The 24834-nt window shown below is 43.1% G+C and overlaps 1 protein-coding gene across 1 annotated transcript in view; it reads left to right on the plus strand.

Annotated features, from left to right (window-relative positions):
• The window catches only part of NR2C1 (nuclear receptor subfamily 2 group C member 1), a 424839-nt gene that overhangs the window by 247456 nt on the left and 152549 nt on the right, over positions 1–24834 (plus strand). The window contains exon 10 of the mRNA XM_078648543.1: positions 13436–13598. Within this exon, the coding sequence (XP_078504669.1) occupies positions 13436–13598 (163 nt within the window). The remainder of the gene's footprint in view (positions 1–13435; positions 13599–24834) is intronic.

The following is a 24834-nucleotide window of genomic DNA, read 5'->3' on the forward strand; positions in this document are numbered from 1 at the left end:
TTCCTATAGGTTCTGTATCGATTCCCCTATTCCTGACCCTGTTCTGGTTAATAATTAACTAGCAGCCAACCCACGGTGCAAAAAACCGTTATCTGATTAAGCCACACCACGGCACAGAAACGTGTTATCTGATTAGGTAATAACGCATGCCATCTAATTAGACAAGCACTATTCCTCCAGCCCCTGATAAGGCATACGGAGTTCTCAAAACAAATCAAACCTATGACAACCTGGGAAAATCCCTGCGGCCATTGTTTTGATTTCACCGAGAACTTCAGCAAAAGAATGTGCGAACAAGCCCGTTCGTATGACATCCTTATTGACGTATCTATGTCCATCCTTACGTCAATCTCGACACCTTACAGGTATAAATATTACCGACATTGCCTTAAGCAAACACACGCGGTGGTGACGAGATCGGAGCAGCGAGACGCGCTGAGGAGCCCAGCAGAGAGCGAAGCCCACACGCGCTGCCCCGCCTTCCTGACGCGCTGAGAACGAGACGCTGCTTTTCTCCTGCCGAGAAATCCAGCTCCGGCGCTTCCAAGCAGCCCTCGCAGGCAGCTGGAATATCAAGACCAGAGACGAGAGATACCAGCCCTCAACCATTCTAGATCTCAGGTACAGAGCTGAACAACCCCTTACAGAGAATTCTTGAGTCAGTCACTTGGCAAAACAAACTTAACTTAAACTGCTACTTATCTACTCCCGCCCACGTATTAGGCTTAGGTCAGGTACACTGGGGTAGGCGTGGTTAGAAGCACCAGTTGAGTACGATTAGTCAATGTATATATGTATATATCTATTTTATCGATTTTAAATATCATATGGCTTAGAAACCATATCAATGCTTCTGCAGTATTATTTTATACTTCTGCTTTTATTGTATGCACTTTACTTAACCATAAGTATCGCAATAATATCGATTCATTTCTCTTGTACGAGAAAAGAGACTGATCAATAAATACCATCTTTTATTGAACACGCCCGTCTCTTCCTTTTCTCTACAATCTGGTGAAACTAAGAATGCACGTACTGACTGAGTAAAATAAGTTGTCTTTTGTTTTCACACGACTCTAGAGATACACTCTTGATTAGGGGAGAGCAAAGTTGTCATGTTCTATGGTTGTCAGAAACTAAATCCCTTCTTGTCTATCCAGGGAAGTTAAACTCCTCCTTGCCTATTCGAGAAAGTTTCTAGTGAACTCTGAGCTAGCTGGCAAAACCAAAAACTTTAAGTCTAATATCGTCAGTAGAAGACCTAGTTAACCTCTGCCCTAGGTCTATACTATTGAAGATATTATTCCGATGCGCAGAGCCTATTGGGATAATAGGAACTACACTACATGGCGCCCAAACGTTTGGATAGGCGATAAAACTAACGCAAGACATTAGAGTAACTCAGTCTTGCTTTTTCACACAGAACCCCTTTTTTTTCCCATAATACTCCAAAGACGTCTGGAGTGGGTGAAAGGTCATATCCGCCAAACCTCGCAGGAGGAGACTCCTATGTATGGTTCTTGGTTTAGTCAACGTTGAAGGATACACTGTTCCAAAATATTGTGCATCTAATCTTTGTTTCCATAGAAACCTGATCTGCAAACAAACAGAATAACCTTCCTGTCGGTAAAATGGTAGACAGTGATGATGAAAGGGAGACAGCTAGACTAGCAGCTGAACTCCTAGCAGCAGATAATACTCTGCTACAAAATGACCCGGATATAAAACTCATCCCGGTCAACATAAGAAAATCTGTAACTTTAAAACTTATAGAAAATGGACTGACATCGAGAGGTGGTACAGTCATATTCGTAATTGAGGCACACGAATATCGGCAGACATAGGTATTCTATTCATGGATGAACTTCCCAGCAGCAAACGCTGCAACAAAAGAGTTCCACTATTATAAAATAGAGGAACCACCGGATACCTACACTCCTTTCGAGGAGGTGGAAGTACCACTCAAATTCCAAGAGCACCTGCTCTTGTTTGATGGCGCCCTAAAACATAATAATCACATCACCAGGCTCGGTCCACTAGGTAGACCAGGAGCAACGTGGCCGGTCCTAGCCAGATATACACCACATCCAGACATTGAAGAAATGTCTGCAGCAGAGCTTCTAATACAGCTAAAACAACTAATCAAAATACATAGACAATTAGTCCAATATGTAATGCGGACTTCAACAATCCAACCAGCAAGTAAAATTCCACAGCTGACCCCTCATCAGGGTAACACAAATAAAATTACACCACAGAACATATAGTCCTGTCTAGGTAAAGTACCCGCAAAACGGGAACAAATACCTTTCTGGCTAGCACAAAAAATCACTCAAATAGAGGCGGTGTTTCCAGACACCACCCCTGTAGATAAACACAGGATTCTGACTATCTGTCTTCCAATGGGAATCGCACCACACGTGGAGGACTGTGACACTTGGGGTACAGTCTTTGCTTCCATATACACGAAAACACATGGTGTACCATCCATGTCAGTAATACCAGATGTGCTAAAACAAATTCAAGATGAATATGGTCCAGAACCCGCTTTAACTCTTGGTATGAAATTACTGAAAGACTTCAAGCAGGTCTCGGCTATATTATTAGCCAACATAAAGGGAGAAGCAGCAAACGTGGCGATCCGCCAAAGGTTAAAAGAGACAGACATAGCAGACCAACCAACTGAAATTGCCAGAATCATAGAGAAATCCTATGAAGAACTAGGAAGGGATAGTCTGGGTGGAATACCGGTAAAACCTCAACTGATTGAAAGTCCTGAAAAGGTATTTATTAAAAATAATTTAAACACTCAAAAAAAGAGCTGGGATGGAAACAAACAATCCAATCCTAAAGAAAAAAGATTCCAGTCCAGAGGAAGGTCTCCTCGGCGGAGAGAAAGATCTCCGAACCAAGGACGCAGGTCTCCCCAAAGTGAGCCCTCTGGGAAAAAATACAACCTTAGAAATAGGGATAATATAAAGAAACCTGATCGATATCAAGATAATGATACACGTCCCTCTCAATCTTTTCAGACTTCCTCGCAGAAATCGGAAAGAAGAGGACGATCAGAACACAGGGAAGAGCACGTCAAGTCCAAAGACAAGGAACCTGCTCATCCAAATAAAAAGTTACAATTTCCAAAAAAGAAGGTAGCCAGTATTAAAGTAGTCAAAGATGCCGAGAATACTGAGGACACAGCTGAAAAACGGAGAATGGGCTCAGACAATGCTAGACAGCGCAGCAGAAGTGAGCATAGCTCGCAAAGTCCTTATGAATCATCTGGAGACAGTGGACACGAATGAATACATTCAGGTGGAAACTGCAGATACCAGAGTTAGCAAACCTCATAAAATATATGAAATAACATTACGTATAGAAGGGGATAAGACTAGAAAAATAAGGGGACTATTTTGGGATAATCTCTCCCAGGGCTATGACATCCTTCTAGCTGAGAAAGACTGGCCACCCGAGTTTGTCAGGGAGTGCCCTCATGGCGAAGAAATAATTATGCCTGCCTTCTCAAATCATATTCCAATTCATAAAAAATATACACTTGCTAGAAAGTGGGCAGTAGCTCAAGCTCCTGCTTAATATAAAAATCATGTAGGATGGGATGAGGACTCTCCTCCTCTCACAAAATCCAGTTAAAATCACAACCTACTGCACGGAGGCAGTACCCAATTAAGCAAGAAGCTAAAAAACAGGTAAAAGAGATCCTAGATCAACTTGAATACCAGGGGGTTATTGAAACTTGCACCTCACAAATGAACAATCCTTTATTTCCTGTCTCCAAACCAGACAACTCATATCGTCTAGTTTTGGACTACAGACACCTTAACTCATGTTGCAAAACCTTTGCAGTACAAAACTCACATAGTGCTGCACTAATGAATAACATAGTGCGCAAAAAATACAAAACAACATTAGACATCTCTAATGGATTTTTTTGTCAAAATATAGCACCAGAGAGCAGATATTTGACTGCATTCTCGGTAAATGGCTCGCAAAAAAGTTTCTGCCGTTTACCCCAAGGGCACAAGAACAGCCCAGGATTATTCTCAAAGAGAGTAACAGAATTACTACAGACATACGATGACGAGGCATTATCATATGTCGACGACATTTACCTAACAGATGATGACTTGGATACTCACTTGAAGAGAGTGAACACCATAATACTTGGGTTTGCAGCAGAGGGTTACAAATTCAACTTTAAAAAATCAAGAATTGCCCATCTAACAGTCCTGTTTTTAGGATATGAATTATCAAGTGAAGGCAAAAGCCTGGCTGACAATTTCCTAGAGAAATGTGCTGTACTCCAACTCCTAGAACACTAAAAAACTTACAATCAATTCTAGGCTTCCTAAATTTCGGAAGAACATACATTGCAAATTACGCAGAAAGGGTCAAACCCCTTTATGATCTAATAAAACCAGATTTTAAAAGAATCAATTGGACTCAAAAACACACAGAAATTTTGAGATCTTTACAAACAGACATGCTAATTAAAACAAAATTAGAAACACGTGATAACACACGTAATCTTGTGATTCGAGTCATCCCAGGAAGATGCGGATTCACATACCTGACCTCTAATGAGGGAGAAAAGGTACCAATTGCATACAAATCACACTTGTACACAAAGGCTGAAATGAAATTTAGTCCAACGGAAAAAATTCTGACCGCTGTACAGACTGCTGTAGCAAAGGAGCGGGCCCTAGCACAAGGTAAACGAATAATCATCGTGACACCGATACCAGCCCTGGAGGCGGTAACAAAGGCAAGCATTCCAAATGCTAAAGCACTCCATCCAAGGTGGATACAGTGGGCTAATTCTCTTGCTGCAACAGACGTGGTATACGAATTTGATCCCAACTTAAAAACACAAGAATTTCTCCAATACGAATTTGAATGTCCTCCGCCAATCGAAATTCTGCCTCTAGAACACTACGGCTGTATAATATATACAGACGGGTCAGCACAACCCGCAGTAGGGGGTAAACAAGCTTACAGTGCTGCGTGCGCGATTGTTAAAGGTCGCTGGCACGAAGGGAAATTTAAACCAGCGGTCACTAAAACACAATCTCTAGGAGATTGTACAGCCCAGCGAGCTGAACTACTAGCATTCAAGATGGCGCTTGAAAATACCGATCGAGAATTCCCCACACTCATAGTGTGCGATTCGTATTATTGCGTTCAGTCTTACAATGAATACTTGCAGATCTGGCTTCAGAATGGTTTTAAGGATGCAAAAGGAGGCACAATCAAGCATAAAATGCTTTGGGAACAAGTAGTTCATTTGCAAAAAGAACTACCAAAGACTCACGTGATACATACACTGAGTCATCAACGTGATGGCGTTCACGTTGCAGGGAATTCATTGGCTGATGAGGCAGCGAAGGCAGCGGTGCAAACGGCTTCCGTAGCCGCCATCACACGGTCAAAAACAAAAATAGACAGCGATATATTACAAGCTGTCAGCGCTACAGGAAAATATTCGATAAAAACACTCCCGAAAGGCTTTCCAGTGAAATACTCATATATGACTGATACAAACAATGTTCCGTTTGCTCGAATCCCTGGAGTGGGGGATAGGGCAATTCCAAACATGGAACATAGGTTAGGACTTATCATAGAGGCACACGAAGGACTTGCTTCTGTACATGCTGGCGTCTCAGCCACAGTATCGTTATTAAAACAGAGATACTGGTGGCCACAAATGAGAAGACAAACACGGAACTATGTTCTAGAATGTGAAATATGTCAAAAAATGAAAGTATCAACAGTGAGACGACCAGCTCAGACGCCCCTTCTAATCTTGGATAAACCATTAGCTTGTGTTTACCTGGACCACTGTGGTCCCTTACAAAGGGATGGTAACTATAAATATATCTTGGTTGCAGTGGATTCATGCACGAGATTCATTTGGATGTGGCCCCAGCGCTCGACTGACGTCTGGACTGTTATAAAAAGATTTGCGAGTCTATAATGGCATATACGCTAGGAGCATGCTACGTTTTGACTAATGTATTCCCTTTAGCCTTCAAGCTTATGGGGAAGCAAGGCCAGATGAGCATAGCATAGCGGGACTCTTCTCACTTCCTTCCTGAGGGATACGGGATGGTGTAAAGAAAAAACCAAAGGCATAAAGCAATCTATAACAGCGAAGGTATTAGGTTCTGGAGCTGGGTGGGTGAAACATCTAATAAGTGTCCAACGTAGTCTAAATAACCTGCCAAGAAATTCTCTGAGGGGATTCAGTCCGTACAAATTATTGTTTGGAACTAGAATGATGGTCTTAGATCTTGACAGTCAGACTTCAGTGGTTAAAGAAAAAAGCTTTGATATCAAAGATCGTTTGGCTATTTTACAGGACTTAAACGAAACAAGGAAAGACCTGAGCAACATAAAGTTGAAACAACAGCCAACGACCACTGAAGAAAAACCACCTGTCCCAGCAAGACCTGTCTGGATTCCAAAAGTCGGGGATCTAGTCAGAGAAAAGATCGCGGTAAAGAAGGAATTTGGGCCTTCTTACAGAAAAGCAGTTCCTGTCTTGTCTATCAACGGGACAAGATCAGTAGTACTACCGCCCCTTGCTGGTAAAAAGGAGAACAGGGTTGTATCAATCGACCTGATAAAACCACAATCATGTGGCCGATAACAAACAGTAGGCCAAGTGGACTCCCGATGAGTAGTAGAACCCCAAGGTTTGCTACAAACACAGAGGTTCAATCTAAGAGGCTACACACATTTGAAATGCCAAAAGAACAACAACAAGGACTATGCAACAATGCTATGGAACTTAAACCTCTAAAAACCCAAATAAAAACATTTAGCAGAGACACACCAATCTACAATGAAGTAACAAATGACTATTCTGCTGCAACAAAAAAACTGATAAAGCAAATATCAATCCTGAAGCAATTGGAACAATAGACAGAACGGCATCCGGTTACTTCATCAACTTAAGCGATTCATCTGAAAACCTGAGTGAATCAAAGGAACAAACATCAACAAAAACCTTTAAAAATAAAGCTAAGGAACTTTTTCAACATCTGAAAGAAACCTATCTGATTTCTCCATGGATTGAATTCTGGGTGGCCTTAGGTGCACTTATCCTCATATTTTGGCTCATCATGGTACTATGTTTGGGACACTTCATTGAGGGAAAATATGCTAAAATGGACACAGCAAGCCAGAAAATCAACTTGATCCTCAAACCACACACGTCCTCGCACGTCGAGAAAAGAGAACTTTCTTCAGTAAACTTCACAGCCAATCCTATACCAGGCGGTGTAGCATGGGACAATACTGATCATGAAATCTATGGTCCGGTTGAAATCCTGAAATATCCACATCAAATCAAGATCTCATTGAGTGACTTTGTAAAACCAAGCTCAGTTGCTGATGATTGGGACGTTGAAAGCATTGATAATATGATGTCTGACCTAGTGATGTCTGCTAAATTTACAAAACATGATTATTTGCAGGGTTCATCTAATTATGATAAAATGTTCTGCTATAATCACTATAGTAATCATTATCTGCATAAATCTGCACAACCTAGAAATGTTTTGAATTATAATCAATGGGAACACTGTGCAACCCCTCCAAAAGGTAGCTCAAGAACTTTTTATGACAAATATTCATATTTTTCAGGGTTCAACACAAGTAATGCAGAAACATTTTATTTCAAATTATCAAATAAGACAGGTACAAAGACCATGCTTACAAACACTAAATTGATATATTCAGACTCGTTTTTTGAACAAATGAGTACATTTGGTTTGATTACTGGGACAAAAATGTTGAAGTAAAAAGTGTTTGGGATACAAAGGAATGGCAAGTACAAGGTATAGAATCATTGTTTAGAGCCTGCATGATCCCAGAACAAATTATATTTTTGAATGACACTATTCAACAGACTACCTGTCTTGGCCTAGCCAAAATCAAAGAGTTAAACAAACCGTCTATTCCAAAGCCAACAATGAACAGTAATAGCTCTACAGATGAGGAGATAGACGTAAACCAGGTATTAAGTCAAAACAGAACACATCCAGATTGGAAAAAGTGGTTGATCTGGCCCACAGATACTAATAACTGTCAAGACAGATTCCTGAACAAAATCCAGGGGTTCAAATTGACCAGGCCAGACCCTAGATATTCCCAAAGACAACACCCAGGGATAATTGCCACGTACAGTGTGGGCAAGCTCTGCCTTCAATGGCTACAAACATCCACACTGTCAGAAATTAAGCAACACCTAACTTTACTTACTGATGGTGCTGACTTGCGTGTTTTCATTATGGGACCGCGCAAACAGCGTCAAAAACGCTTCATAGCAGCCTCTGTATATGCAGCTTATAACGAAGCCTGGAAAATAACTCAAATTGAAACATCAGAGAAAATACGGGAAATTGACCGTATTAATTTGGAAAAATCACTTTCTGTAGTGGACAATGGGTTAATGACTCTGTCCTCCAGAATATACTCTTTGGACAGCATTGTGTCTTCAGCAATCGACATAATATCGCAAGACTTACTGTTACTACAACACGGTCAGTCCCAATTGCGTTCTATTGTACAACTTGGCTGGACGTTACAAAATCTGCGTTCAGGCTATGTGCCTTGGCGTTTAATCAACACAACGTCACTGTTCAATATCTTTAACCTTACTGATAAACAAATCAGTATGGCACAGAAGGGTGCTGATTATACAATCCTGAGCATTGAGAAACTCGAGAGATTACCATTGACAATGTCAGAACGACCTGTCAGTGAATGGATAATACATGGAATAATTAATATTCCAATATCTACTTTCAGGTTTCAATACTGCCAAAAATATATACAGGCTGGCATGTACAAAAAATTGGGTAAAGGGTACATTAAGTCAACATGGAACTTGCCCTATTCACATGCATGTGTCCGTAATAAAGGCCGGAAAGTGTTTCTTAGTGGCGATAATTGTGCCATGTCACTAAGCGGTACACTTCTGTGTAATGGTATTAGTTTACACGGAGCCTGTGAAGGGTCCTCAAATAACCTTTCATGTCACCAGCTAGGCACACCTGCGACACAAATAGAACCATTCTTTAGGAGACTATCGAACGGGAGTTACATTATAATTGTAGACCGCAGATGTTGTAGCTTGGTGCCCGGAATAGCTTATCTCATAACTACGACTGCGAAGGTCATGTGCTGTGAACAAGTATTGTTCCCCAGCGCAATGCCAGACAGGGAGGCAAGGTTATGGCCGAATTTGAAAATTTCTTCCATTAGAGTTGATACTTTAAGCAGAATGAAAACTGTGCTCCTTCAGACGCCGACCAAGCTCACGTCATCAAAAGAAACGTATGATCTCCAAGTTGCAAGGACAACGGCAGAGATTCATTCATTGTTATCAACTAATTCCCCCATACATTTCGCAGAAATCCTGAACGAAATCTTAAATATTTCTGATACCAGTGGAGTCTCAAATGTATTTAAGACAGTGTTTTCGGGGGCTCTAACACCATTTAAAGCCATTCTAGGTATTTTTCCAGACTTTGTCCATTCCATCTTTGGTGGACTTCCTCTCCTTTTGGGACTAGTGGCAGGAATCCTATTTTTGATCCTGTTATTTCGCTATGGCAAACCATGTCACAGACAAAACACCTGCGACAAGGGAAGAAACAATCCTAGCCATTGGATACCGGGACCGGATATCTAAAGTCCTTGGACTGTCCCGACTTAGAGACCTGAACATGACTTGGTTTCTTTCATTTAGACCAATGTGGCAAAGCTGTGTTTTACCTGTATTAAGGTGCTTGCTATGCGGAGAAGAATGCGTGTTGGACACCTGTCTGACGCTACAATCGGATGCGCCAATGGATGCAGAAACTTTGTTGAGTCCGGTCACGGCTCATGCATTGTGCTGTCCCCAGCGGCTACCAATCCTGATGACGGCATTCGTGGAGACTTCACCACTACGATTGAGGGGTAGTGAGGTTCAAGATGAAAGCAGCATCGATCAGGTACGACCTTCTGTCAGCAATGCTGATCAAAACATCAATGAAGGCAATCATGCTCATGAATGCATGGTAACATCTTTTTCCGAGTAAATGGAACTTTCACAGGAAGCTGTTGACAGCTTTTTCGAGAGTCTAAATGATATGATGTTCTCACCAGAGCAGAAATAATAACTTTTGAGCAAGCTAGCACAAGGCGTTCCCAACACACTGAATTTGGCCTTCAACTTTGATAATAAAGTATCATGAACAATTTTCTCCAGTTTACGGACAGCGGAACATAATTTTTCAGCGGCCCCAAAAATATTTTGCAATTTTTCGGGACACTTATCTTCTGCTTAAAGTAGAAACTATTCTTAGAGAACTATATTTCTATTTTAGGATCTTTAGAGTCATTAGCTGCCCTCTGGCCTGTTCATAAATATTTTATTTTGTGATGAAATGGTCTCGCACTTTTTCTTCTGTATTAAGAGCCGTTTCATGTGTAATTTTCATATTTTATTAATAATGATGTATGAATATGCGTGATTTATTTAGCATTATTATACTGCTTGAGTGCATATAATACATATCTATATCTTTTCGTATATTTCATGTTTTCAAAATGCATATGGATGTATTTTGGGGTGGTACGGTATACACATGCTCTACTAGTATATTTACTATGCCTAGATCTTGTAAATATGGACATAGTCAGCGTGGAGTGGGTGTGATGTATTCCTATAGGTTCTGTATCGATTCCCCTATTCCTGACCCTGTTCTGGTTAATAATTAACTAGCAGCCAACCCACGGTGCAAAAAACCGTTATCTGATTAAGCCACACCACGGCACAGAAACGTGTTATCTGATTAGGTAATAACGCATGCCATCTAATTAGACAAGCACTATTCCTCCAGCCCCTGATAAGGCATACGGAGTTCTCAAAACAAATCAAACCTATGACAACCTGGGAAAATCCCTGCGGCCATTGTTTTGATTTCACCGAGAACTTCAGCAAAAGAATGTGCGAACAAGCCAGTTCGTATGACATCCTTATTGACGTATCTATGTCCATCCTTACGTCAATCTCGACACCTTACAGGTATAAATATTACCGACATTGCCTTAAGCAAACACACGCGGTGGTGACGAGATCGGAGCAGCGAGACGCGCTGAGGAGCCCAGCAGAGAGCGAAGCCCACACGCGCTGCCCCGCCTTCCTGATGCGCTGAGAACGAGACGCTGCTTTTCTCCTGCCGAGAAATCCAGCTCAGGCGCTTCCAAGCAGCCCTCGCAGGCAGCTGGAATATCAAGACCAGAGACGAGAGATACCAGCCCTCAACCATTCTAGATCTCAGGTACAGAACTGAACAACCCCTTACAGAGAATTCTTGAGTCAGTCACTTGGCAAAACAAACTTAACTTAAACTGCTACTTATCTACTCCCGCCCACGTATTAGGCTTAGGTCAGGTACACTGGGGTAGGCGTGGTTAGAAGCACCAGTTGAGTACGATTAGTCAATGTATATATGTATATATCTATTTTATCGATTTTAAATATCATATGGCATAGAAACCATATCAATGCTTCTGCAGTATTATTTTATACTTCTGCTTTTATTGTATGCACTTTACTTAACCATAAGTATCGCAATAATATCGATTCATTTCTCTTGTACGAGAAAAGAGACTGATCAATAAATACCATCTTTTATTGAACACGCCCGTCTCTTCCTTTTCTCTACAATCTGGTGAAACTAAGAATGCACGTACTGACTGAGTAAAATAAGTTGTCTTTTGTTTTCACACGACTCTAGAGATACACTCTTGATTAGGGGAGAGCAAAGTTGTCATGTTCTATGGTTGTCAGAAACTAAATCCCTTCTTGTCTATCCAGGGAAGTTAAACTCCTCCTTGCCTATTCGAGAAAGTTTCTAGTGAACTCTGAGCTAGCTGGCAAAACCAAAAACTTTAAGTCTAATATCGACAGTAGTAGACCTAGTTAACCTCTGCCCTAGGTCTATACTATTGAAGATATTATTCCAATGCGCAGAGCCTATTGGGATAATAGGAACTACACTACACGACCGCATCACTCGTCGCCACCACAACATCACTCAGCGCCACCACAGCATCAATCTGTACATCCATTCAACAACAACTGGTTCAAATATGTTCTTTCAATGTTTTAAGCTTTATTACAAATGTCTCAAAAAGATGTTAATATTTCACTTCTGTTCTTGTATTTTCGTCACAATAAAATACACTGAACATAATCTTCACAAAAGTTATTCACAAAAGTTTAAGCTATTGCCATTATAAATTACAATAACTTTTAAGTATTAATTATTTAAAAAAATAAAAGCCATTGTTATTTGTAATATCAATACATCTAAGTCACGTAAATACAACACATATTGCATTACAAATGCTATAGGTGTCACATTTGCGAAAGTTAAACCTATTGGCATTGTAAATGACAAAGCTATTAATTTTGCTATTTTCAAAACCAACACATAAATAAAAGATTTGTCATTTACAATACCAATAGCTCAAACTTTCCTAATGCGAGACTTATTGCATTGCAAATGCGTGTTTTTCTTTTGCAGGCACTAGGGTCATAACTTCAATGGTGTAGCAGGTGTAGTGGCACAGGTGCCAAAAGCGCTAGGAAACCCACTAAACATCGATGTATTGCTATATTTTACTGGTAAACAAGCAGTCACAGTGCTGTTACCTTGCAGACACTAGGGTCATGATTTGATTGGTGCAGCGGCACAGGGGCCAATAGCTCTAGGAAACCCACTAAATACTGATTATTGCTATATTTTACTATTAAACAAGCAGTCACAAGTTTGATATTATTTCAAAGCCGAAAGATTCAGCAACCTTGGTGAGGGGTGCCATATATGTATTAAATAAGGTAGGGTTCAGACAAGATCACTGTGGAACACTCTTGTCAAACCTCATGGTGTGGGACTTGAATGGACCGAGGGAGATGGTTTGGATTCTTTTTCCTAAAATGTCTTGGAAACATTTGAGCGCTGTCCCGTAAATGGCTATCTCATATAGTTTCTGTAGCAGCCTAGCATGCGACACTATATCGAAAGTTTAGACAAGTCCAGCAGCACTAACATAGCTGGCAATCCTGCGTCAGGGCGGTCTCGGTACTGTGAGAAAACCTAAACCATGTTATGAAAGGGCATAGGATTTTGTTCCTTGATTGGTTTTGTGTTAGGATGCCTGGACTCTTGAATGTACTGAGAAGTAGTTGATCATGAGATGAAATTGGTATTCAAGCCCACTGCTCGTCAGATTCCAATGATCCTTGACACAAATGTGGATGAGTGCTTTGGAACTATATTATATAACATTCAGGGTAATTTCTTTGATGTAATATCTGATGCAGCTAGGATCATCCTTTTTCCTTTTCTCTTTTCAGGGCATTTGACACACTTGCAAAAGCCTTAAACCCAACCGAGGTGGCAGCATGCCAGAGCTCTGCAGAAAGCATGGAAGCCAGTGCCCACCTCACTGGAGAACTCAATGCGAATATTGTGGAGGTTGAAGGACCACTCCTAAGCGATGCTCATATAGCTTTCCGGGTACTTTAACATCTTTGACTTTAAAGTGATGTAGAGATCTATTTTGTGTTTCACATGTTTGTTTATATTTATATATGAATATTTTAAGTATTACTACCAGTTAGACTTAAATGTTCAAAATGTATTGTACCTTTTGGGTAATAGTTAATGTAGTTGTTTAAGGAGGTCTGAAACATTCAGATTTCATTGGGTAGATTAGTGTTTCTAGACTCAAAGCTAGTAATGATGTTTTTGTTCCTCCAAATAAATGTCTCGATGGTAGAACAATGATCACTTTGTGTCACAGCTAATTTCGAAACGAATAATTATGACTAAAAATGTTGCCCTCTCTGGTGATATGGATGCTTGTTTTCTATTTACATGAAATGCACTAAAAGGTTAAAATAAAGACCCAGTAACTGAAATTTAACTAGCTTTTTACCACTTTATTCATTGCTTACTCGTACCTCATTAAAATCTGTGCAACCAGTATATAGTTTAATTTAGAAGCATATTTTCTTTTTTAATTTGGCCAGCAAATTGAAAAGCTACTCCTCTGCATTAGTTTGTTGGGTATATGATTGGCACCATCGTGCTAGAGATGGAGTTCAAATCAGAACAAGTGCTTTGTGGGGTTGTCTGTTTAAAGGCAGAGTTTTTATCATTGAGGAAAGAGACCAGTAGGAAAAACTTTCACTGAGGAACAGTTAGGATGAAAAGTTTCATGATGGCCAATTCTCCAGTTTGGATCAACCTAGAGTGTTAAAGGCTGATTTGTTCCACTCTGATTATGGATGATAATTTGGTGATCCTCCTTGCAGTAATTGAACTCCAAGTTGCTTATCTTAAAATTAGCAGTACCTGGGAGAGGAGATGTACTTTGATTTATTGTGTGTGCCCCTTGACACCGTCTTAAAGATTGCCTCCTTGAAAGGGTCTGTCTCCATTACTATTTCTCTCACTAAATGAAAGGAATTAACATCTGGACGTGCCCTTTAAAAAAAAAAAATAATAACTTGTTTAAGATAATCCTGCCCTTTCCACTTCAATCCTACTCCCCCCTCCCCCCCGGATCCCCAGCCCACCTTGCACAGTATTATGATATCCTTCCTATGACTGGAAGAAAATCAGGCAGTCTGTTCGCAACCAAATTCTACCTTGTTCTGAAATACAAAGAATGACTTCATACCAAAGTTGCACCTTCCTGGTGAAAGTTCACTATGTGGATTTGATATCTGCCGCTCGTCGCTCTGCCACCCAGGCATCGCCATGGTTGTGCACTCTTAGTTGAAAACTCAGCCCCGTGGACCTTTGGGTAATACCTTCGGCTCTGCTTGGGGAAGTTCCGATTAGAGAGCGTGTGAATCGGCGGCTCTTTGTTCCCTGCGGTAAGTGCCCCAGTAGCCGCCGTCGGGTTGGGGGCGTTGCCAGGGCTGGAGCGATGCCCAGGCGCGTTGTTGTCCGTATCTCTCCCCGCCCGAGCTGGCCTCTAGTGGTCAGTCGCTGGCTGCTGTGTGCCCGGCAGTAAAGAGGACCGACAGGTGCCTCACAGCTGAGACGTGTAATAACCTGCCTGCCATTCATCGGAGGCAGATGCCACCAGCCGGCACATTAACCCCCGCAAAGGAGGGCCACGGCCTCCTTGGCCTGCATGGGGAGGCGAAGCTGCCATGCTGGTGACGTCTGGAGCCGTGGTTGAAAAGTAAACAGGCCGGTTTACAGCCCAAGCTGGGGACAGCTGCCAGCCGGCTGCTGGGGTAAACATCCGGGCTCTCGCTCACGGCCTGGGTTACTGCAGGGCTTGCTCCGTGGTTTATCCTTCGGCGGTCAGCAGGTGGACACTCAGGGCTTTAAGTGGGGTAAAAAAACTGGGGGGTCTCTCAAAGGGGCGCGGCCAATGTAATTAAGGGTGTGGCTTAAAAACACGGATTACACACAACCATATAATCCTTACACGCCACTCCACCACACACATTACCTATTCCAGTGCTCAAATTTAACACACTCCTCTAACTCTTGTCTATCCCCTCTTACACACCACATACTCTTCTGCAAAACACATCACCACCCCTGTACCATTCAAATACCACTCACCAGCAGTACGGCACACACAAATCTTTCACAGAAAACCTCTACATCATTTTCTCCTCACTACTCCACAAAAACAAAACATTCAAATCTCAATATATTATATTCCTTATACATATATTACCTTACTATGTTATCATGTGTCTATATATTTATTATTTTAGTCCTATTGTACAACAAAAATAAATCCTCTCTCGAAAGCTTTACTCTGTCCTACCATCACCTTACACCTCCTATAAATGTATCCTCTATTTTAACTCTCTCTCGTCCCAAACCCTTTCTACTACTATGATCTCCAAAATACCCCTTCCTAGACTCCTCCCTCCTCTACACCTCCTGGCTCACACCGAACATAAGTTTACTACTATGATCTCCCAAACAACCCTACTAAATTCCCCCCTCACGTTATCTCTCCTTTGACTCGTACCGAATCTCATTTTTCTACTTTATCTATTTCTCCCTAATCCCTTTCTACAGGCTCTTCCCTCGTCCATCTCTTCTTTACTCATCCCAGTCCAACTTTCTACTATGATCTCCCAATTAACACTTTTGTTTTTTTCCCCTCTTCTATCCCTCCATTACTCTAGTCAATCCAACTAATAGACTCACATGTCCTTCTCTTAAATTAACTCGTACCTCCCTATACAAATACTATAATTCTATTTCCCTGTACTAATCCATCACTAGTCCTTTTGGGTTCCAGAGTAGCCTACTACTTGCCGAAAGCACTTCAACGCCTCGTCAGGAGTAGTAAGCACTATATAAATAAAATTACAATAAGTACAATAAAAAGCCTATCCCTAATAAGAAACAGAAATGAAGGTATAAGTATAGAGGTTCCTTAGAATGGCCTGCCTAATTTCGGCATCTTCAATGGCATCGAAGTTCAAAAGCAAAGTCTTGAGAATGTATGAGTCAGCCTGCAGGTGACTGCTTGGCAAATCTCCATCATTATCATAGTCTTCTACAACGCAGTAGTGGCATCTTTTCATATAGTAGAATGAGCTAGAGATTCTCTGCATGTGCAGTTAAAAGACTGGGATGAGTGAAGATACAGGATAAGTGTTGTCTAACTTCTCAGTATGAAGGCCCCACAGATATTTCAGATTAGAAAGATGTAAAATGCCTTTGAAACCAGACTGGAAAAAATCTACATTGCTGTAGGATGTTTTGCATTACAAGTCCTTAGGAAGCGACACATGAAGTAAGCCTAAATTAAGTAATTCAGAGACTGCTTTGAGAAACTGTTTGCTCAAACATGGTCATCCTATACCTCAAGTTCTTCATGTTATCTGCTATGATATACTCTGAGGCTCTAGATTGTGAAGCACGCGTAGGGAAAAGATTGAGTTTCTTCCAACTTCAGTATCCTGTGGGCTTAGTCGTTTAGGCATAAGTTAAAGTTCTTCAGTTCGGGACAGCAGAAATTTGTGGCTGCTGAGGGCTTTTCGAAGGCCTGATATGATGAAGACAAAGGTCCCCTAATTTCCTCAGTTTTTATCCCAAAAGTGTCTTGCAGGAACTTGAATGCTGCAACCTCTGAAGTTGTTTTGCTGCTGGAGTAACTTGATCATCTTTTTTCGTTAGAACACTGGAGAGTAAATGCACACCTGCACCATGCAACTACGAATCATTGTCCATGGAATGTCAAAGGAAACATGTAAACCTAAAACTGTTTTTTTTTTCTACATACGGATTCCAAGATCTAGGGACAATTCCTCTCCCGGTTAACTCCCTATTTTGAGTGGGTGGTAAACAGTGGTTTCGAGGATTCCTGTGGGGTTCCATGGCTGGCTGTTGGGAAATGCTAAGGGCTTTAGGATTGCAGCTATATTTTACCCGTGGTACTACTCCGAAACCTCAACAGGACAAGACATGACTTGGGCATGTGAGCATATGAGGCCAGATCCATCAAATGTGGGTCCCCTCTGAAGTGCAGTCATCGCCGGTATCACCTTGCTGCTCTTCCCATGCAGCTGGTAAAAGGGTACACATTTTGGCCCATATTTGAGTCGGAATTGGAAAAAATGCTAAATTAGACCCCACGTTTCTGGGTCTGGATCTTATTCCGCATTCCATGAGAAATAACTATATTATAATATTATGAATACCTGGATACAGTGATACCAAGCCACTCCTAATTGGGCCCCTTGTCTTTTATGTCTCTGTGAATACAAGGGGCTAGATGCTCCGACCCTCATGAAGCAATTTAAAAAAAAAAAAAATCTCGAAGTTTTATATAGCGCAAACTTGACCAGCAATCAGGTATAACGGCGCTTTACATGAGCTCCAGTTGCATTTCAAGAGGACACATTCATTTTTGTTAGGCACGGGGAGATTAAGTCATTTGCCCAGAATCACAGGATGTTGAGCGTCATTGCCAAGACTCTAACCCGGTTCCCCAGATTTGAAGTCGACCGCCCTAACTGTTAGGCTACATCCTCTCTTCCAAAGGGGTTCCAAGGCCTTAGTAGGCTTTTAATCTGTCTTGCCGTTCTTCCAAGTACTGCAAAACAACCCTACAAAACCCTGTGCTGGGTCTTAAAAAATGACGGGACCTCTGTTAGGCCACCTAGAGGCTGGATGGATATGAACCTGAGATTCCCCATCTCCCTAAGCAAGAAATCAATTAAGATTGGTTTTGTCCCGAGTGCATCTCATTGGGTGACAAGAGCCAGCTTGGCTAAGAAGGCTTTTGCTGAGCATGTAAGACAAGCTCACAGCAGAGTTTTGTAAAGTATTAACATGGCACTACCAGATTTCCTCCCATCTTTTTGTGTGTTGCTCTCCCAGCCATTCCTAAATCACAACGGCTGAACGTTACTGTAATTCATTTCCTTCCATCTGCCTCTCAGTGACCTGCCTGCTGGCCAGTTACTCATAAAGACTGGTTGTTTTATGATGAGAACCACTCACATCTTTCCTTATGAAGGAGGAAATTGAATTGCAGGCCCTCAGAAAAGGTCCCAGCAACATGTCAGCGGTGAGCAGAATGAAAGGAAATGAAAACGCAGACTAGACATGTTGAGGTGCTAATGTGCATAAAGCATAAATAATAATGCGTGGAGCAGGCACACTGCCACAGATGTATTAATCTCTGTGCAGATTGTTTTAGTCTGTGTAGTTTATGAATTATTTGTATAATAATGCCAGATGAACTGTACGTGTAAATAGGTTTCACAAAGAAGAGGAAAAGGTTGAAATTGTCAGTGTGTTTTAAAGTGATGCAGCCAGTCATGATCTTTGCAGTTCAGAACAGTGGTCAATTGGATGCCTGATTAATAGAAAACTAAAGTGTTGGTTGGTTGTAGATAGCCAGACTTCTATCTGGAAAACAAATTGTGTAGTAGTAAAATTACAGATGTTGTTTTCATTTGCTGAACTTATTAAAACTTTTTGTAGGATCTTGATGCTATGAATTATCTGGTATTTGTAGTACTTTGTTGACAGCAGAGAGAGCATGCCATATAGATGACTTAGCAGATTTCTTCTGACTGTTGCAAATTGGTGTATGGCACGGAAACCTAATTGCTTACATGTAAAGAATCTATTTGAACCAATCTCAATTATGAAGCTTTTCAATGCATACCAGAATTAAGAATCACCATCAAGACTGCTGAGTTTTGTGTATTTCGGAATGATTTGCAGCAGAACCCTTCTGGAGGTTATCCAAATGCAAAGAGTTCGTAGTAAGTAGTGTACTAAGTTGAGTAGAGACATCCCCAATGAGTGTTTGATGGCTTGAGGTGGGTTCAGGTAAAATTAAGCTTTGGCGAACTCTAGCTGCATGGATAGCCATCTCCATGTCTTCCTCCTCAAAACAACAAACAGCTGTTTGACGTTCTTTAAAAATGAATTAAATACATAGGTAAAATAAATAAAATTCTTGTGAAAATGTGCTTGGCCCTTGCTGCAATCTTGGGATACATCTATAAAATGTATGTGCCCCATTAAACATATTAGAGTAAAAGATGCAGTCAGTGGTCAAATATATCCATAATCATAGACTGATTATGTTCTGATTGGTACTGATGAAGGAGATCCTACTTAAGTTAAGTGCATTGACATTGTTATAGCATCAAGAACTTTTGATTATGCATGTTTTGCTATATTAAAGTAAAATTAACCTTGACTGATAAAATAATGAAATATTGTGGTGAATATTTTTTTTAAGAAGCATTTTATTTACTGTTTTAAGACTTATGATTCTGAGATCTGTGTCAGTCCTTCATTAGAAGGTGTATTGTTCCAGGTATAGAGCTATTATGCAGTGAGAACACTGGAAGGACTAGAACGTTCAAGAATTCATAAACTTAAGTGTCTAAAAACTTGAAAAGATTGTGATTGGAGTATGAAAGAGATTGCAGATTAAGAATTACTCTTCAGTCCTCAGTCTTAAATTATACACCCATTTTGAATTTTAGAAATGACACGGTTGCAGATATAAATATGATGAATAAAAAAACGGTCAATTAGGTGAACCGGATATTGGCTTTAACTGATACTAAGATTTCAGAGTTAACGTCTTTGAATAGCACAGATCAGAACCTTTGATAACTTAATTACTTGAAAGGGAAATCCATTGGAACCTGCACACGTTACCGTTGGCTCAATATTTTAAAGTGTTAAAGATACCAATGGCACTTAGGCTCTTGTTAAGGCCAATGTTATGGAAATAATATACATAATCCATTCAAAGCTGGTATAGTCGTCGCAGTGGATCTTTGGTTGACCTGACTGCATTGTGGACCGGCAATGCCGCTATGGACACTGGGCTGAGGGCCTCCGCGGCAGAAGTTGGGGGCCGCCGATACCGGAGAACCCTTCACCCCAGCGAGCAAGTACTGTGTTTTGGGTTGGGTTCAAGCACTCTGCTGAGTTGGGGGGGCGGGCAGTTCTGAGTCCGTTGAGCAGGGGGGCAGGGAGGGGGGGAGTTGGGGGTAGGATGACTTTTTGGTTTTTAAGTACTACACTGGGTCAATCGCTGTGCCGTATGGAGCGAATGCGTAGAGTAGAGGTTCAACTGCGCGAACTGCAAATTCGCTACACGCGATGTATTGTATGTGGCGACAGCCGGCTGGCCTGTCGCTTTGTCTGTCATGATGGGGGAGGACATTAGCATGGGGCGGGCATCACCACTGAGCCTACTGTCTTGGAATGTTAGGGGATTGGGAGATAAAATAAAGCGGGGATTGGTCTTACAGCACGTCAGGAGGTCCAACCCAGCCTTGGTCCTGCTACAGGAAACTCATTTAACTGGGCCTGCCGTAAGGGCCATGGATAGGAAAGGCTACAGTATGATTGTACACTCTGAGTTCACTAAGGGGTCCCGGGGTACTGGGATATTAATGCACCGCTCCACCAAGTTCATTGTACACTCAGTTAATGCAGACACACAGGGACGCTTTGCGGCGGTCCATGGGCAATGGGAGGGGAGGCCGCTGAATGTAGTCTCGATATACATACCACCGGCTCTGCACACCGTAGCTCTTCCAGACCTGGGGAACTTTCTGTTACACCTCCCGGCAGGGGACCTAATAGTGGGGGGAGATTTCAACGCAGTAGCACACAGCTCTCAGGACCGTTACCCAACACGCACACGTACTCCGGGGCCTACCAAATTGTTTGAATTCATGGAAGCACAGGGTTTAGTGGATATATGGAGGCAGTTTCACCCGGACGTCCAGCAATACACGTATTATTCGGCAGTTCACGATAGTCTGTCACAAATAGACTACTTCCTCACATTGGGAGGGGGCCTTCTTAATATCACTGACACTAACATCAGACCACGAGGGATTTCGGATCATTCCCCGCTAACTCTGACTCTATCCAGCCAGGTGCGGACCCACAGACGCCTCTATCCTATCTACCCGGGGTATCTTAAGGAACCTGTAATAACCAAGGCTTTAAAAGCATGTACGAAGTCATATATCACCGAAAATGAGGGTTCGGTTGCTTCACATGTAACATTCTGGGAGGCCTACAAAACAGTTCTTCGCGGGCAGGCGATATCGGCTACCGCACAACATAAACGCACGCAAAACAGAGAGCTATCAGACCTGGAAGAACGACTCGCCAATGCGACTCGGGCGCATGAAAATGACCCGAATGAGGACACACTTCACACGCTCCGGCTGAGTCCGCAGAAGCACACCGATCACCAGCGACGTAAAGTGTTGGGAGGGATGGCGACAACGGCAAGTAGAGTATATGACATGGGGGATAAGGCAGGTAAACTCTTGGTATGGCTGGAGAGGAAACGTGGAGATCAAAGGGCCATACTACGACTCAGGGACTCGAGGGGGGTGCTGCAGACTAGGCCTGACCGAATAGTGGAACTCCTCGCGGACCACTTTGAGTCTGTTTATTCCCCCGAAACTGAAGTTCCGCGCGAACTGGTGGAGGGATCGCTCATAGGGGTGCCGACCCGTACTCTCCTCCCGGACGCCAGGGACGAACTGGAATCAGAACTGACGTCAGATGAAATACAGCTAGCCGTAGCAGCGTTGCGCCCTGGGAAAGCATTGGGTCCCAACGGCGTACCGATTGAATGGTACAAAATTATGTCTGAGACACTTTCCACTCCCCTACTCGAAATGTACGAGGAAAGCCGGGAACGGGGGATCTTGCCCTTTGACCAGCGCATGGCCACCATAGTGGCGATTCCGAAGCCTGGCAAACCTCCTGAGGACTGCGGCTCATACCGCCCTATATCGCTCCTCACCGCCGAAAATAAAATTCTGGCGTAATTACTGGCCGCTAGACTGCTGCCGCACTTGCAGCACCTTATTCATCCGGATCAGTCTGGCTTTATGCCGCACCGGAGCACGGCGCTGAATTTGAGAAGGTTGCACGGAGTGCTGGCACGCGCCCCGCGATTGACGGAGCCAGCAGCGGTACTCTCGTTGGATGCCCGAATGGCGTTCGACTTGGTAGAGTGGCGCTATCTTTTCGCAGTCCTGGAACATATGGGATTTGGCCCCGGCTTCATCTCATGGATCAGGCTGTTATACACCGAGCCCGTTGCGAGAGTGACGGCCAATGGCTGTATCTCGCGGGATTTCCCACTAGCAAGAGGCACAAGGCAGGGATGCCCGCTTTCGCCGCTACTCTTTGCATTAGTGTTGGAGCCCCTGGCCACCATTCTCCGCTCCACCCAATTGCTGAAGGGCATACAGTGGGGTGACGGTTGGGAAGACAGGGTCTCCCTGTATGCGGATGACATGCTGGTCTACCTCATGGACCTAGACACTGGCATTCCGGTCCTGCTGGCCCTCTGTGAGACCCATGGTGCTACATCGGGATATAAACTAAACTGGTCCAAGTCCGTGCTGTTCATGATCCGGGGTGACCCCCCGGTACTACCTGATGGATGCCAGTTGATCATAGAAACACGTACCTTCAGGTACCTGGGAATTCAAATCACGCTGGACTCTGAGACATTTTTTGAGCTCAACCTGGTTCCCTTGATGACTAGACTGAGGGCGGATGTGCGCCATTGGAAGGCCCTCCCCCTGACATTACTGGGTAGGGCGGCGCTCTTTAAAATGCTGGCATTACCTCGCTTTCTATATGTCCTGGAAAACACCCCGACGGCGGTTCCAGCGTTGTTCTTCCGACTAGTGACGGCACAACTGACCACGTTGCTTTGGAGTGGCAAGCCGGCCAGGGTAGCACAGCTGAAATTAATTAGAGATTGGTATAGCGGGGGAATAGCGCTCCCGAGCCTTGAACTGTACTACTGGGCGGCGCATCTTAAGGTGATCAACCAATGGATTCATGGTACCCATGATGACCCGGCGTATGTGGCCGATAGAAGGCAATTAGGTACGGCTACCCTCCTGGCCCCGCTCTATAACAAGGGTTTGGTTGGGAAGCTGGAAGGCCCGACCAAGCACACAGTGACTATATGGCATAGGGCTCAGAGGCGGCTTGGATGGGAGGGGGTGATTACCAAACTCACACCACTATGGGACTCCAGAGCATTTGGTACTTTACGTAACAGTAAAGGGTTTGATCGGTGGGATACCATCGGGATATCCACAGTGGGCGATCTATGGTCGGGAGGCGCAGTACTCTCTTTCGACACACTGCGGACACAGTATGACCTGGGAGTGACGGAAACGTACAGATATGTACAAATTAGACACGCACTCATGTCTGTACTGGAAACCGGGGCGCAGATCCCGGAGTCGGCTCCATTAGAGGACCGGCTGCTAACGGACTATATGGAGACGAGTGCTACATCCCTCACGTACCGTAAACTGTTGAACAATTTGCCAGATCCGCTGGGGCGCCTGAGGGAAAAGTGGATGGGGGAGCTTGGGGATCTGGATGAGTCGGAGTGGAACGAGGCGCTAGCATCACCCAGAGAGGCAGGCATATCCATGCGATTTCGATTTGGTCCAATTTAAAATTTTACACAGAGTTTATTACACCCGCACATCACTCTATAACATACACAGGGCAGACCATCCCTATTGCTTGCGAAACTGTGGGGAGGAGGGTACGCTGTTTCATACATTATGGGAATGTCCCACTTTACAAAATTACTGGAGACGCGTAGCGCGCACAATCAGCCAGGCGCTAGACACCCCTTTCACACCTACCCCTCGGGTCTGTATACTACACGTGTGGGGCCCGACAGATCTATCACTACATGGGAAGCGTTGGGTGGTCATTGGGATGATGCTGGCGAAGCGCGATATAGCACAGAACTGGGGTGCGCCGACTACTCCGACGCTGTCGCAGTGGTGCAAGAACATGGATATGCTTATGTTGAAGGAACGGGAGGTCTATAAACAGAGACTCAACCCACGCAAGTGGAATAAAATATGGACGCCATGGAACTCATATAGGGGGGATATTTGTGAGCCGTTACCGGAAGATGAGAATGCAGATAGTTCTGGGGAGGAGGATGAACTGGGCTAATGTGCCGACCACTGGGGTGGACATTGAAGGGGGGGATGCATGGGAAATAGAATCTGGTCTCAAGGACGGACTAGCTAGTGGTCCGAACTTCAAGTAATGTACGCATAAGCTCTACTCGCACTGATAATAGGATTGTCCTATGATACGGTTCGTTAAGCTTGACCCTCTTATGTAGTATGTTCAGAGTTGGGGTGAAAAGAAAATTTGAAAAGTTGCTCCACTGCTTGACTGCAGC

This window comes from Lissotriton helveticus, chromosome 1_1 (genome assembly GCF_964261635.1).
Source record: "Lissotriton helveticus chromosome 1_1, aLisHel1.1, whole genome shotgun sequence".
NCBI lineage: Eukaryota > Metazoa > Chordata > Amphibia > Caudata > Salamandridae > Lissotriton > Lissotriton helveticus.